The 14,434-nt window shown below is 39.0% G+C and overlaps 3 protein-coding genes across 3 annotated transcripts; 2 read left to right on the top strand and 1 right to left on the bottom strand.

The window, feature by feature from the left end:
* The first annotated feature begins 1,791 nt into the window (after positions 1 to 1,791).
* LOC118647805 (uncharacterized protein K02A2.6-like) lies at positions 1,792 to 3,618 on the top strand. The gene is made up of 2 exons (XM_036293352.1): positions 1,792 to 1,883; positions 1,969 to 3,618. Exon 2 carries the CDS (start codon positions 2,002 to 2,004, stop codon positions 3,133 to 3,135), a length of 1,134 nt encoding a protein of 377 aa, XP_036149245.1. The 5' UTR covers positions 1,792 to 1,883; positions 1,969 to 2,001; the 3' UTR covers positions 3,136 to 3,618.
* On the top strand, positions 3,332 to 7,648 carry LOC118647761. Its single transcript, XM_036293202.1, has 6 exons — positions 3,332 to 3,514; positions 4,858 to 5,158; positions 5,238 to 5,489; positions 5,553 to 5,733; positions 6,175 to 6,287; positions 6,349 to 7,648. The coding sequence occupies exons 1-6, from the start codon at positions 3,332 to 3,334 to the stop codon at positions 6,645 to 6,647; spliced, it is 1,329 nt and encodes a 442-aa protein (XP_036149095.1). The 3' UTR covers positions 6,648 to 7,648.
* Positions 6,718 to 13,150, bottom strand: LOC118647808. The gene is made up of 3 exons (XM_036293356.1): positions 8,032 to 13,150; positions 7,724 to 7,961; positions 6,718 to 7,642 (listed from the first exon to the last, which is right to left on the bottom strand). Exons 1-3 carry the CDS (start codon positions 8,412 to 8,414, stop codon positions 7,499 to 7,501), a joined length of 765 nt encoding a protein of 254 aa, XP_036149249.1. The 5' UTR covers positions 8,415 to 13,150; the 3' UTR covers positions 6,718 to 7,498.
* Between the last annotated feature and the right edge of the window lie 1,284 nt (positions 13,151 to 14,434).

Consider the following 14,434-nt stretch of genomic DNA (forward strand, 5'->3'; position numbering starts at 1 on the left):
TAACCTTAAAAAACATCTTGTAAAAGCAATTTGGATCATAAATGTATAATCCGGAACGTGCAAGCTTGCGTAACCACATTACCCGGGGAAAATTCAATACGTATGACAAATTTGAGCTTCTGTAAATAGCGTAAAAAATTCACTCCCTTTTTCTATTATATCTCTTTTATTCTCGAAGATTCTGTGCAATGGCTTTCTCTTACGTTTCTTTCCTTTCACAGAGACATCACGTTTGAGCGTCCAGCAAAAATCAGCCATCATATTCACATCCCACTTGCTTTGATATCGATGCATCTCTTTGATGTCCTGATAAAATCTGTCTCCATGTTCTTTACTATAATCACCTAGATTTTCTGGGAAGTAGTCGATATAAGAATTTAAGAAATGCAACTTAAAATTCATTAGGCAACCTAGTTTTCTATAGTTTTCCATCATTTCCGCTACCCTTTCTTTGTAAACTTCACTTTTGTGGTTTCCTAGAAAATTTTTCCCGAGTAATGTGGTTACGCAAGCCTGCACGTTCCGGATTATACAGTTGTGATCCAAACTGCTTTTACAATGTGTTTTTTGAGGTTAGGAAAAAATAAGTCATTTCAGCAATTCTGACCATGAATTTGGATTCAGCGGGTCAAAATACATACAAATAGACTAGTCTGGTCCGCCGGACCAAGATTTAAAAAAAAATTTTTTTTGAGGTTAGGAAAAAATGAGCCAATGCAGCAATTTTGACATTGAATTTGGATTCAGCAGGTCAAAATACATAAAGATAGACTATTCTGTTTCGCCGGACCCCACATTATAAAAAAAATTTTTTTTTGATGTTAGAAAAAAATGAGCCAATTCAGAAATTCTGACCTAGGATTTGAATTCAGCGGGTCAAAATATATAAGGATAAACTAATCTGGTTTGCCGGACCAACATTAAAAAAAAATTTTTTTTTAAAGTTAGGAAATGCGAGCTAACTTTGCAATTCTGACCCTGGATTCGGATTCAGCGGGTCGAAATACATAAGGATTGACTAGTCTAGTCCACCGGACCAACCACTTTTTTTTTGTGTGTCTGTGTTACCGACGTCTGAATCGGAAAATAGTCCGAGAGAGATATCCATTATCATTGGTGGAAGACCAGTATTCTGCACCTTAGACCTAAAGGACGGTTTCTTTCACGTGCCCATAGACGAATCAAGCATTCATTAGACATCTTTTATCACACCGGACGGACAGTTCGAATTTCTGATGGTACCCTTCGGATTGAGCAACTCTCCGGCGGTATTCCAACGACATATTAAGGCGGTGTTCCGAGAACTGAGAGCCAAGGGTACAGTGCTAACCTACCTAGACGACCTGATCATCCTAGCCGAAGGAGAACAAGACGGCTTGCGGAAATTGGAGGAAGTCCTCGGCACAGCGCGCGACTACGGACTGAGGATAAATTGGAGGAAATGCGAGTTGATGATGGCCCGAGTTGAATATTTGGGATACATTGTCGAGGCGGGGACCATCAAGCCATCAGAGAGGAAAATATCAGCAGTAGCACAATTTCCGGAGCCTACCTCAACGAAGGCGGTGCTTCCTAGGATTGACGGGGTACTTCCGCAAATTTATTCCACAATACGCACTTATAGCTTGACCTTTGTCGCAGTTGCTAAAGATGAAAGCAAAATTCGTATTCAAGGACGACTAGAGGAGGGCTTTTGATCGATTGAAGGCAACGCTAGCAACAAATTCCGTGTTGAAGCTGTATAAGGTAGGCGCCGATACAGAACTTCATATCGATGCGTCACGACTCGGCCTCAAGGCCATTCTTTTACAGAGAGATAGCGAGGACAATCAACTAGACCCAGTGTACTACGCGAGCTGAAAAACCAGGGGAGCTGAGAAAAGGTATAGCAGCTTTGAATTGGAAGTCCTCGCAGTAATTAAAGCCTTGCATAAATTCCGGATATATCTGCTGGGCATCCCTTTTCAGGTCATTACAGACTGTAAGGCGTTCGTGCAAACAATGTCAAAGAAAGAGGTTTGCCCAAGAGTAGCGCATTGGGCTTTACAGCTGAAGGAGTTCAACTACTCCGTAGAACATCGTTCAGGTGCTTCGATGCGACATGCGGACGCCCTCAGTTGCTATCCCGTTGAATGCCTCATTCTTCAAAGGACCGAAGACGCTTTAGTGGCACAGATCAAACGCGCGCAAGCGGAAGACCCTGACGTGCAGCGGATCATAAAATCCGCGGGAAACCGCGACAATCAAGAATTTGTGTTGTCAGACGGAGTACTCTACAAGCGAGTCAAAGGCGATTTTCTTTTAGTCGTACCTAGATCTATGCAATCGGAAGTGATTCTACAAGAGAGGAGCCATTTTGGGTGGCGGAATACGGAGTATCAAATACGAGCAAAGTATTGGTTACTGGATCTACGTCCAAAAGTGCAGCAGATTGTGGGCAATTCCATTCGCTGCCTGTTAGCAGAAAGAAAGCAGGGCAAAGCCGAAGACTTTTTGCAGCCCCGGGCTAAGGAAGACAGACCATTAGAGACGTACCATCTCGATCATCTGGGTTCGATACCATCGACCAAGAAAGGTTACTGTCATATTCTGGTGGTAATAGACGCATTCACTAAGTTCGTCTGGTTATATCCGACCAAATCTACGACGACCGGCGAAGTGATTACCCGACTAAGCAAGCAGGCAGTGATCTTCGGGAATCCACCTCGGGTTATAACAGACAGAGGGACAGCGTTCAGTTCACACGCGTTCCGCGAATACTGCGAAGCGGAAAATATAGAGCACTTAATGATAACTGCCGGCGTGCCACGTGCCAATGGTCAGGTGGAGAGAATCAATCGCTCCATCATTTCTATATTTACCAAGTTATCCCTACAGAATCCAACGGAGTGGTTTAAGCATCTAAACGGAGTGCAACAAGCAATCAATTCTTCATATAATCGTAGCGTTGGCATGACGCCGTTTGAGTTGCTGATCAGACGAAACATGCGGTTGAAGAACGACCTAAAATTACGGGAACTCCTCAAGGAAGCGACTGTCGAAGCTTTTCATCAAGAAAGGTCAGAGCTGCGGCGCAGAGCCAAAGAAAAACATCTTGAAGATTTAAGAGGAAAACCGGAAGACTTACAACCGTAAGCGCAAAAAGCCTTCCAAGTACCGAGTTGGAGATGTTGTGGCTATTCGACGAACGCAGTTAGGTCCCGGACTCAAAGTCCGACCCAAGTTTTTGGGGCCTTATCGAGTAACCACCGAACTGCGAAACGATAGATACATCGTCGAGAAACTGGGCGGGTGCGAAGGACCTAACCGGACGAGTACCTCGATCGATTACATGAAGCCGTGGCCAAAGCATCGAGGGGTGGATCTCGATTCTGATGGACTGTCAAACGACGACACGGAGAGTCAGGACCAGATATCAGGCAACATCGGGGCCGATGCCATCTGTCGAATAGCCGAGTGTGGGAACGGAGGATTTGGCGCGGTTGGCAACACTGAGGACCAGTGGAAGAAGCGGGTTTTAGAGCAGGGAGGGGGAAAAAAGCGGCAGTAGAAAAGAAGAGTCTCCCGCGAACGGTCGAATGATCACGGTTACAAATAAAGTTTCTATTACTCAGTAAATCTCGTCTTCCATCTCTGATCCTACAATAACATCCATAGAGTATTGAGAAAATTGTTTACAGATGATTGTGCTAAACTGTATTCTTGGAAAGAAAGAAAAAATAACTTTGCGGTTTATCAATTGCAAATAGTAAAAGAAATTCAAAACATTATTAGCTTGTCCCATGAAGCGATAAAAGAAATAGATTTCGAAGAAATAACTGCAGAATGGTTTAGATTTGCAAAACAACGAGCTTCAAGAAAAAATAAAAAAAACTAACAATGCTTTTTCACATTTGTTCTATATGTTTGTTTGAAACAAATTAATTAATCATGGAACATGCTAATAATGTTTTGTTTTGTTTAATAATGAATTTCTTCTACTATTACTACTATATAGAAATGTGAAAGCTGCAATGTTAAGCCTTCGGCACATGATAAGATTTTTCATGCTAGATTGCATACGAGGCGTCTTACTACGAATTCTCATTGGCTTACGATTGGTAACATAATCATTCGAGAATCAATCAGGACACGTAATAAGCCTTGTATGCGATGTATATTTGGCATGAAAAATTGTATCGTGTGCCGAAGGCTTTAGTTTTCAATAATGAGATTTTTGATTCGTAAATTGATTCGTAAAACTTTATTAAGCTCAAACGAAATTTCATTAAATAAAAAACTATATATTTAATATACAGAGTCATTCAGAACAACTTTAGGTCCGTAAAATGACATATTCCTGACGCAATTTTAAGACGATTTTTCCATTACCAAAATTTTATTTGAAGCGTTTTTGAGTTATAAGCCAATAGTTAACGAATCACGCGTCGAGTACAGAAGGCAGGCAAGAGCGGCGCGCCACGAGCGTAAAGGTGCAATTTCATTCTAGAAACCAGCGTCAAATTAAAATCACTAGACTTTCTCTAGATTCGGCGTCAAAAGGAATAAAGTTCAGATCGTTTCAACTTTTTCAACGTGCCGCGTGTTTTCAAGTGTTTTATAATTAACAATGAACCATTACGAGAATGAAGTAAGTAATATATTAATATTATAGTATATGTAGAATATTTTGATCATTCTTGTTGTGCATAAATATGCTGTTTTTGGGGGTATTAATAAGTCATGACTCATGATAACTACATTTTTAGGTTAGTTGGATATCTGCAAATATATAAATGATTAAAATAACTGTTATTGACGAATAGAGCTATGTTTGGATTAATTGAATATGTTAAATAATTAATAATTTTTTTTTAGGAAATTGCACCGGTGCAGACATGCGGGATTTGTGAAACAATTTGCAATCTCGTCGATGTGTCAAACCACAAATGTCTGGAGGGATATGATTGTTATGTCGATGATAAGACATTTTATTTTTACCCGCTTTTAAGTAAATATTTTATTTTCTATAAGTGCATTTTATTTTGTTGTACGTATATTTCTAAACTTAATATTTTTTTTACATGTGATGGAAAAAAGTGTCTACGCCGTGTCTACATTAACGGCGTAGAGGAAATAGTTGAGGCCGAAGTTGGTGCAACTTTCAGCCCAGATATACGTAAGTATATGGATTAGTTGGCACAACAAACTCTTCTGCTCTTTTACAATGAAATCGAATATTTTTTACTTGATTTTAGTCGTGGCAAGAAATTGTCAATTGGCGAATTCCAACTGCCAAATTGCAGACAATGTAAAAAATGTGGGCAGCAAAAAATCTAAAGTTCCTTCCAAAAAAAAGGCCTCAAAGAAATTGTCTCTAGAAGAGGAAGAGCATTTAATTTTGACCGTCCAACAAAGAAAACCTCTGTGGAACATTAGTCAACCGGTAGACCAGAGGTCTAGGGAAACTCGGAAACGACTCTGGCAAGAAGTTGCTAATGAATTGAATGGTAAATAAATAAATATATAATACAGTAAGATTAGTTAAATAAGATAAAATTTGATTTTTCTAGGTGTACTCGATGTAGCTGCTGTACAGCAGAAATTTAAATCATTACGCGATACATATCGCAAAATTGTCCAGTCAGAGCAGTACCTTCCAAGTGGATCTGGGAGGAATGAAAATGAGGATCGTCACAAGTGGAAGCATTATGACATAATGGAATTTCTTTGTGATACCAGTCTATCAAAGGAGTAACTAATTTTTATTATTATAAAGTAATGTTCCTAACACAACACAATAGTGGACTTTATCAGCTTCAAGACTAAGTACAAAGAACAAAATTTGTTCGACACAGACAATAATAGCTAAGGTTATATGTAATGGTTTTGTTATCATGATTGCTGTTGTTTAAAAATCATTTTATTATAATAATAATAATTCAAATAACTTAATTTTGTTATGTATTATTATTATTAAATTATTTTGAAACAATTGCAATAATAATAGAACTATTATACTATCTTAGCTACTGCATATGTTGTCTATGTCAAACAGACTTTGTACTTGATCTTGAGGCTAAGACATTTAAAAAATTGCTTGTTCTTTGTGCCAGGAACATTATTAGACAGCGATAAAATTAGTGCAATTCTACAATTTGTTTTTGTAATTCATACTTTGTTAATTTATTGCAGCACATCGAGTAATATTCCTAGCACAGAGAACGAGTTAAATAATTCGGCGGAGTCAACTTTTGGAATTCAAAGTTTGATTGACATAGCTCCAGATGACAGTAATAGCACAGAAAGTATGATCATTGTTTTATTATTATTTATCGATATAATTAGTATATAAAAATTTGTTTGTAGCACCAAGTACTTCTACGAGTACAAAAAGGCGAAGACTCAATACAAATTCCAGTAGCGCTAGCGATATATTAGCTGCTTCTACGAATCCGTTGGATAAATTAATCCAAATTTTTGAAAGACGAGAAAACGCGCTAAATGTACCACCAAATACAAATGATCTACTCGATGAAGTGGATCATATGTTACAAACAGCAGCAATACAGTTGCGCAAAATGTCGCCTAAACTACAAATGCAAACTCTAGAAGATATTGTTCAAATGACTTTCTCCAGACTGAGTGAAGAAATGAATAAAAATTAATTTTTTTAGCTGAATTTTTTAGAAGATTCCGACAACAAATTTTTTATATTTTTATACAAGCATAATTAATCTTAAATTTTAATAAAATAAATAAATGTATGTAATAAGTAAATGTATGGTTTTTAATTTTTGTCTTAATTTTTTTTCCTTCAAAATATAAATATACGTGCAATGATAGAGAATACATACAATTTAGACATACAATAATAAAAAAAATATCAAATATTTATTTATTCAGATTATTACCAATTTCTTCATGCAAATCCGTAATGATAATTTCAATTATTGTTGTTGAAGATATTGGTAGGGTATAGCACCCTCACCGTTAAAATAATCGCAAAATTCATCTCTGATGTTCATGGCAACTCGAGAAGAATTATTTGAGCCACAATTACCAAGATTTCTTAAGGCCTGATTGCTATCTATTTCTTTCCTCCAACTTCCAGGAATAAAACCATTAGGTCCATTGCAATCAATCATATCCGCAGAAATATACTCATTTTTGTCTAAATCCTGTTTTCGAAGCCAATTATGAATGCAAATGATAGCCTGTACAATTTGCATTGTGTTTTTTATAGAAGCGTCAATAGGCTTTTTCAATATTCTCCATTGACTCACAAGAATTCCAAAAGTATTTTCTATTGTTCTACGTGCACGACTGAGACGATAATTATAGATGTTTTTTTCATGAGTAAGTCCTCCTTTTCCTGGATATGGTCTTAACAAAAAATTAGCTGGAACGCTTCATCACCGACAAGAACATATGGCATAGGATCACCATCGACTATGAGTTTTTTAGGTTCTGGCAGTCCCATTTCATTATTATAAAATTTCTGACCCACAATAGAATCTCAGAAAATTCCACCGTCACTACGCCGGCCATAAGCGCCAATGTCGACGAATGTAAACATGTAGTTGGCATTGCATATCCCAAGCAATACAATACTATGATAGTTCTTGTAATTATAATATAATGACCCAGCATTATGGGGACACTAAAATAAATAAAATTATGTAGCAGTTATTAATTATATAGTCAGTTGTTATAATTAGATAACGTCAAATAAAAGAAATACCTGAATAGCAACGTATTTTCCATCTATTGCGCCTATACAATGATCAAAATTCCACTGATCTTTAAAATCTCGTTCAATATTGAGCCAATCCTCTTTACTTAATGGAAAAGGAAGTACTTTTTTAGCAAGGCAATTCCACAATGCTGCACATGTCTCGGTAATAATATTTGACACTGTTGTAGTTCCAACAAGATACTGATACGATATGGAGTTCATTGAATCACCAATAGCCAAGTATCTGAAAAAAGATTCTGTATGTAATATTATTTTATGGAAAGAACACATTTTATTTAACATATCAAGCTTACCTTAATGTCATAGATAACCGTGCTGCAGCAGGTATGGGATCTCGAGTCACCGTCTCTTTTGTGATATAAGGTGCAACCAAAGCTAGCAGATCCTCAAATTGCGATAATGACATCCGCATGTAGTTTTGAAACTTTGGTTCATATCTTGACAGAGTCGGATATATTGCTTGGTAAAATCCATGCTTATCTCTCAATCTAAATATAGGATGTACCCAAAAACGCTTTTTCTTATAGATCCGTTTCCTTTTTTTCGAATTCATCCGCAATATTTCATGCATAATGACAACTAGTAGCATGTCATTTAAGAGTTGTTCTTCTTGAGCATTATTCACCTGCCTCGCAGGATCTGTCATCCATGCACGATATTTCTGTTTGTAGGCCATTATGTTCTTAATTTAATCACTACACAATTCATATAAATCAGATTATTAACTGAAGGTAGTCAGTACTCAATAATACATAACCTTGTTGGACATAGGGAACAAGCGGCGGTTTTACGACGCGCATGTTTTGCCGCTACTTCTTCCTCCATTAAACAAGCGTCAAATTTAGTCACGTGATCTCCATTTGAGGCTGGTTTCTAGCGTCAATGAAATTGCACCTTAACGCGGGCACGGCTGACTATCCGCGTCAGCTGATGGGTGATTACCATCGCGTAAGTCGCTAACCATTTTATCTTATAACATAAAATTATGCTTTAAATAAAATTTTGGTAAAGAAAATATTGTCTTAGAATTATGTTAGAAACACGTATACCTTAAAATCACTGTAATAACCAAATGTTGTTCCAAATCGCTGGCCGTCGGACGCTGCAACCAGCTAATTGCTACACGCGATGTGTATGCCGTGTTTGTGTAAAAGAGAGAGAGAGAGAGAGAGAGAGAGAGAGAGAGAGAGAGAGAGAGAGAGAGAGAGAGAGAGAGAAAGTGTATGGTGGTAATCACCCGTCAGCTGACGCGGATAATCAGCCGCGCCCGCGTTATGCTCGTGGCGCGCCGCTCCTGCCTGCCTTCTGTACTCGACATGTAATTTGTTAACTATTTTGGCTTATAACTCAAAAACTACACTTCAAATAAAATTTTGGTAAAGGAAAAATTGTCTTAGAATTGCGTCAGGAATACGTCATTTTACGGACCTAAAGTTGTTCTGAATGACCCTGTATAAAATGTTTTATAAAAAGTTTTTGTTTTAAGTTTGCATTTAAATCCTATATCTTGTTGTAAGCGAGGCACTCACAACCGTTAGTAAATAAAATAATATTAAAATTAAATTTAAAAAATATTATTAGAGCTCGCCGCGGAAGACTCATTATCGCGAGGTGTCGAGTAACACATGCCTCGTGCGCTGCCGGCCAGCCACCGCACCGGTCAACGCACCGGGCATCTCGTGAAATTTAGCAAAGTTCAGTTTAGCAACAAACATGCCACCATGCATATGTGCGTTTTGGCGATTGTTGCTAAGCTCGCAAATATTTCCCGCGCGGATGTGCGCGGATATGACCAAATATGATGCTGAGGGCCTATTGTCCCACTATTATACCAAACCCGCGGCACTACTTAAGCAACCGCCAAAGAGCGGGTCGGGACAGCCATTAGTTAATCAAGCCGATACGTTGTGACGTGACGTTTTTCGTCAGTCACAAGGGCCGGATGGCCCGGCCGGGAAAAGGTCATTTGGGGCCGCTCATTACCCCGAGCGGGGAGGAGCGGCCTCTCCTTTTCTCAATAAGATTTTGTTAGTTCTTAAGACACGTAGGTATCCGCCTAGCGGAAGTCGCGATCCACGGGAGAGGTGGTGCGCCAAGATGACCTTTTGTGATTAACGGAGCAGCCGTCGAGGGAAGATGAATTAGAAGCATAGACGACCGAGCGGCGGGGCCCCGGACAGCCGGAGGACAGCGAGCAAGGGCAAGTAATTGCATACAGTACTGAGGTACGTTGTAAAAGTCAGGGGACAGACACTGCCGTTATACTGTATTATAGAGAAAGGAGCAGCAGTCCGGTGCAGCCGGAGGCGACGCCGGGGAGGAAGCATGCGCCCCTACATCCGACAACCAGGATGGAGGAAGCCCCAGCCGGCGCGGTAGCCACGGCCCCGAGGAGTGGGCCGGACGGGGCCTGATCAACCCCGAGCCGGCTCAGCGGCAGCCGAAACAGCCAAGGACATCGTAGCGTGCAATCCGCGGCCTTCAAATTACGCGGCGCCATGACCAGAGGCGCCCTCGGACGCTGAGATCCTGCAGGACGGGCGTAGGACCCCCATCGACTAGCGATCGGTGTACGCAAATCGAAGCGCGATCGATGCGCGGGCCGCTGCCGGCGTCCGCGGCGCCCCCGACCGCTCACGGTTCGTCACTGTTCGGTGAGATAGCAACAAGAGCGGTTCCACGGCCATCGACGACGCTACCCTGCTTGTAAGGCCACCACTTCGACCACGCGGTAAGAGCGAAGACGGCCGGCCCGGCCTTTAGTGAGAATTAATTACCCTACCGAGCGTTCGGTAGGCGGATTTATTATTCTCGGGATACCGAGAGTCGAGTCACCGCGTAGCAGGGCCGTGTCGATCTTCGCTTCGTATAGAATAGTTATTGCGCCTATTGTCTCCTCCCTCAGGGAAAATGTCGAGCCGACAGTCGATCTTTGTAATTGCGTAAGAAGTAAAGTCTCGCGACGGGATAGCGCGTACAGTAATATCCGCCGGGATTCATCGGCCGCATACCGAGAGTGTAAGCCAGTTGTGCAATACCGAGGCGGGCTTCCGCAAATGATTTCTACACGGAATGCGCACGTTACGTAGCGGCCTATCCCGTTTATCGTCTATTAAGTATTGTTAACGTCGTGTGTCGTCATATTGAGGTAGATTGTACTCTGTGTAGAGTAAGCTTTGAGCTATTGTAAATGTTGAGTTAAGTACGCTATAGCCGTACCGGTCAGTGCGTTATAATGAATAGATTGTAATCGATGGCAACGCAGTTGCCATTCTAACTTCAATACATGCTTATTATAATTATTCAGTCGATCTAGTTATTCACGCGAGACCTCTCCTCTCCTATTCCGCGTGCCGAGAAAGAACCTCGCCCCTCTGCCATTTCGTGTAGAGGCGGACTAGCCGGCATTTGGCCGTCGTGCGAAGTACCGAGAGTATCGCGAGTTTTGTGCGGCGCGAATTACGCGCCTGGCGCCCAACCTTTTGTTGAGAAGCACGGCGAAGTTGCAGACGTGAGGAAAGTAACGTTGCAACGTACGGCCCGCGAGATTAGAGTACGGAACTTAGAGTTCGGGACTTAGTCACACCTTGAGAGAGCGAATACAGCGCGCTATTTCAGAGCCGCGCGTCGTATCTAATAACCTCTGTGTAATACGACGCAGCACCTTCGCCGACCGCAAGTATAAAAAACTACAGTGTATTATAGGGGGAATAAACATTTTATTAATTATCAAAAACAAGTGTGTCAGTGACTCGAGGACCTTGCCAGCGTAACCTAGAGACCCTTAAAATAGAAATCGGGACTATGAAGACTAGAACCAGGAAGCCGAACTAAGCCTGATTTTGTTTTCAAAAGTGAGGCGAAAATCTGTTAGAAATGTAGTACCAAATGGTGGCGCTGGCGACAATGATTTACCGAAAACAATATGCAGTATAACGACAAGCATTTGACAATAAATGCAAATTTATAATAAAAATCTTAGCAATTTTACATTTAAAGTACTTATCTCAGTTTTCTTATACCAATATAACAACTGCGTACAGCCTAGCACGGGAGCGCCCTGATTGACCACGTTGCAATTGACCACAACCATTTACAGCAATGAATGTTTAAAGTTTTTCCGTTGGACCGCCAATTAGAAAAGCGGTGGTCAATTGGGACGTGGTCAATCGGGGCGCTCCCCCTAGCACGGCTGATTACGATAAACTTAGACTAGACGATTATATCTAGAGTTGGAATATATTCCGGTGTATCAACATCGTCAGCGCCATCATTTGGTACTACATTTCTAACAGATTTTTGCCTCACTCAAAACCACAGAGATCGGTCTCCTGGTTCTAGTCTTCATAGTCCGGACAACATTCTAGTAAGAAATTAAATGGCGTCCACCATTGATATATATACATATAGTGAATGTATATATTCGTATAAAATAATATAAAAAAATTTAATAAAAAGATAAGACAATTGTTGTTTAACAATAGATAACAATGAAAAACATGCTTTCTATATTGTGTTTACAATTATATTATTTCGAAAATTTCTAAAAATTATAAAGTTTGTAAAGGATACATACATTCTGTAGGATCAAAAAAAAATGATTCTAGTTATAAATATTGTAAATTTCTTCGCATACCATGCTATAAAACAGATACTTTATCTTTTGTTAATAATGAAACTTTTAATTATTTTTATGAGATGGAAATTATTATTCGTCGTTATTTACCATATTTAAGATCATTAGGTATAGATTGTGATTAACTTCACTTTATCTTACGAAAAATGAATCATATTAAGAATGACAGTTCAAAAAATTGTCACACTCTAGCTGATCAAATTATGAAATATTTTATTAAATATAGAATAAAAATTAATTGTGTTAAAGAACGTCTGCGACGACCACTTTATAATAACAAAACTATGGCAATGCATTCTACTGTCAAATAAATTTAATTATTTAATAAATTATAAGAGTTTCTTTTTATTTTCTATCACATTCAAATTACCGCTGCACTTGGAATGGAATTTCGACGACAATGATTGGTCGCGCCATTTCCTTTCCTAACCAATGAAAGTGCTGACATGATCGTCCGGACTCCTATTTTAAGGATCTCTAGCGTAATCCTTCTTTCGCGTGTTCCCACTCTTAAGGCAGGAATAAACCCGACAAAATTATTTGTTGCACCGCAAGGTACAACAATCTTATTATTGAATGAAATAAATATTGATTTTGAGTTTTAGTTAGATATAGGTTATAATGTAGGTTAATTTCGTAATATAGGTATAGGTTAATTAAATAATATAGTCAAAATAATAAGGTCCTTGTAGTCACCAGTCAAGATTACAAATAATTGAAATTTCTTTAATAGCACAGGCACACAAAAAAAGTGGTTGGTCCGGCGGACTAGACTAGTCAATCCTTATGTATTTCGACCCGCTGAATCCGAATCCAAGATCAGAATTGCAAAATTAGTTTGCACTTCCTAACCTTAAAAAAAAATTTTTTTTTTAATGTTGGTCCGAAGGACCAGACAAGTCTATCCTTATATATTTTGATCCGCTGAATCCAAATTCAAGGTCACAATTGCTGAATTATCTCATTTTTTTCTAACCTCAAAAAAAATTTTTTTTTATAATGTTGGTCTGGCGAAACAGAATAGTCTATTTTTATGTATTTTGACCCGCTGAATCCAAATTTAATGTCAGAATTGCTGCATTGGCTCATTTTTTCTTAACTTCAAAAAAATATTTTTTTAAATCTTGGTCCGGCGTACCAGACTAATCTATTCTTATGTATGTTGATCCACTGAATCCAAATTTAAAGCCAGAATTGCTGCATTGGCTCATTTTTTCCTAACCTCAAAAAAATATTTTTTTTAAATCTTGGTCCGGCGGACCAGACTAGTCTATTTGTATGTATTTTGACCCACTGAATCCAAATTTAAGGTCAGAATTGCTGAAATGGCTTATTTTTTCCTAACTTCAAAAAACACCTTGTAAAAGCAGTTTAGATCACAAATGTATAATCCGGAACGTGCAGGCTTGCGTAACCACATTACCCGGGGAAAATTTTCTGGGAAACCACAAAAGTGAAGATTACAAAAAAAGGGTAGCGGAAATGATGGAAAACTATAGAAAACTACCCACACAGCACACTTTATCCTAGGGATGTCCCTGGGATGTCATTTTGGGATATCGCAATATCGTTGGATATCCGTGGACCGTCTGCGATATCCAAGGGATATCCAAGGGATGCACAAATGTCCACTGATTTGACATCCTGTAGATATCTCAAACGATATCCAGAGGATGTCCAAGGGATTTCCTGAGATATCGTAATATACCCTAGTAAAAAAATTTGTTAGAATTTAAAAAATTTTTTTCAGGATTTCTAATAAATATTCCGATTTTTTATAAAAATTGAAACGTTTCTCGAAAAAAACTTTAAAAATGAAGAATTTTTATTAATTTAGAAAATTTTTAAATATTTCTAAGTATTTTTGAGTTTCTAAAAATTGAAAAAAACTTGAACAAAAAATAAAAAATTCTAATTATTTTTACGGTAATCTTGTAAGAGAAAGAAGACTATAACAACATGTTTCAGCCAAGCCACAGTCGTACCCGTTAAAGCATGTTTAATCTCTATATCTGAAAAAACGGTCACCCATCCAAGTATCAACCATCGCCGACGTTGCT

The sequence above is a fragment of the Monomorium pharaonis genome, chromosome 10 (assembly GCF_013373865.1).
Source record: "Monomorium pharaonis isolate MP-MQ-018 chromosome 10, ASM1337386v2, whole genome shotgun sequence".
In the NCBI taxonomy this organism is placed as follows: Eukaryota; Metazoa; Arthropoda; class Insecta; order Hymenoptera; family Formicidae; genus Monomorium; species Monomorium pharaonis.

Coding starts and splice junctions, on each gene's coding strand:
- LOC118647808 (XM_036293356.1), bottom strand. CDS start 8,414: ATGGCCTACAAACAGAAATATCGTGCATGGATGACAGATCCTGCGAGG. Junction 7,962..8,031: donor CGGTTATCTATGACATTAAG/GTAAGCTTGATA, acceptor ATCTTTTTTCAG/ATACTTGGCTATTGGTGATT. Junction 7,643..7,723: donor GAAAATACGTTGCTATTCAG/GTATTTCTTTTA, acceptor TATTTATTTTAG/TGTCCCCATAATGCTGGGTC.
- LOC118647761 (XM_036293202.1), top strand. CDS start 3,332: ATGAAGCCGTGGCCAAAGCATCGAGGGGTGGATCTCGATTCTGATGGA. Junction 5,490..5,552: donor AGTTGCTAATGAATTGAATG/GTAAATAAATAA, acceptor TGATTTTTCTAG/GTGTACTCGATGTAGCTGCT. Junction 6,288..6,348: donor TGACAGTAATAGCACAGAAA/GTATGATCATTG, acceptor ATTTGTTTGTAG/CACCAAGTACTTCTACGAGT.
- LOC118647805 (XM_036293352.1), top strand. CDS start 2,002: ATGTCAAAGAAAGAGGTTTGCCCAAGAGTAGCGCATTGGGCTTTACAG.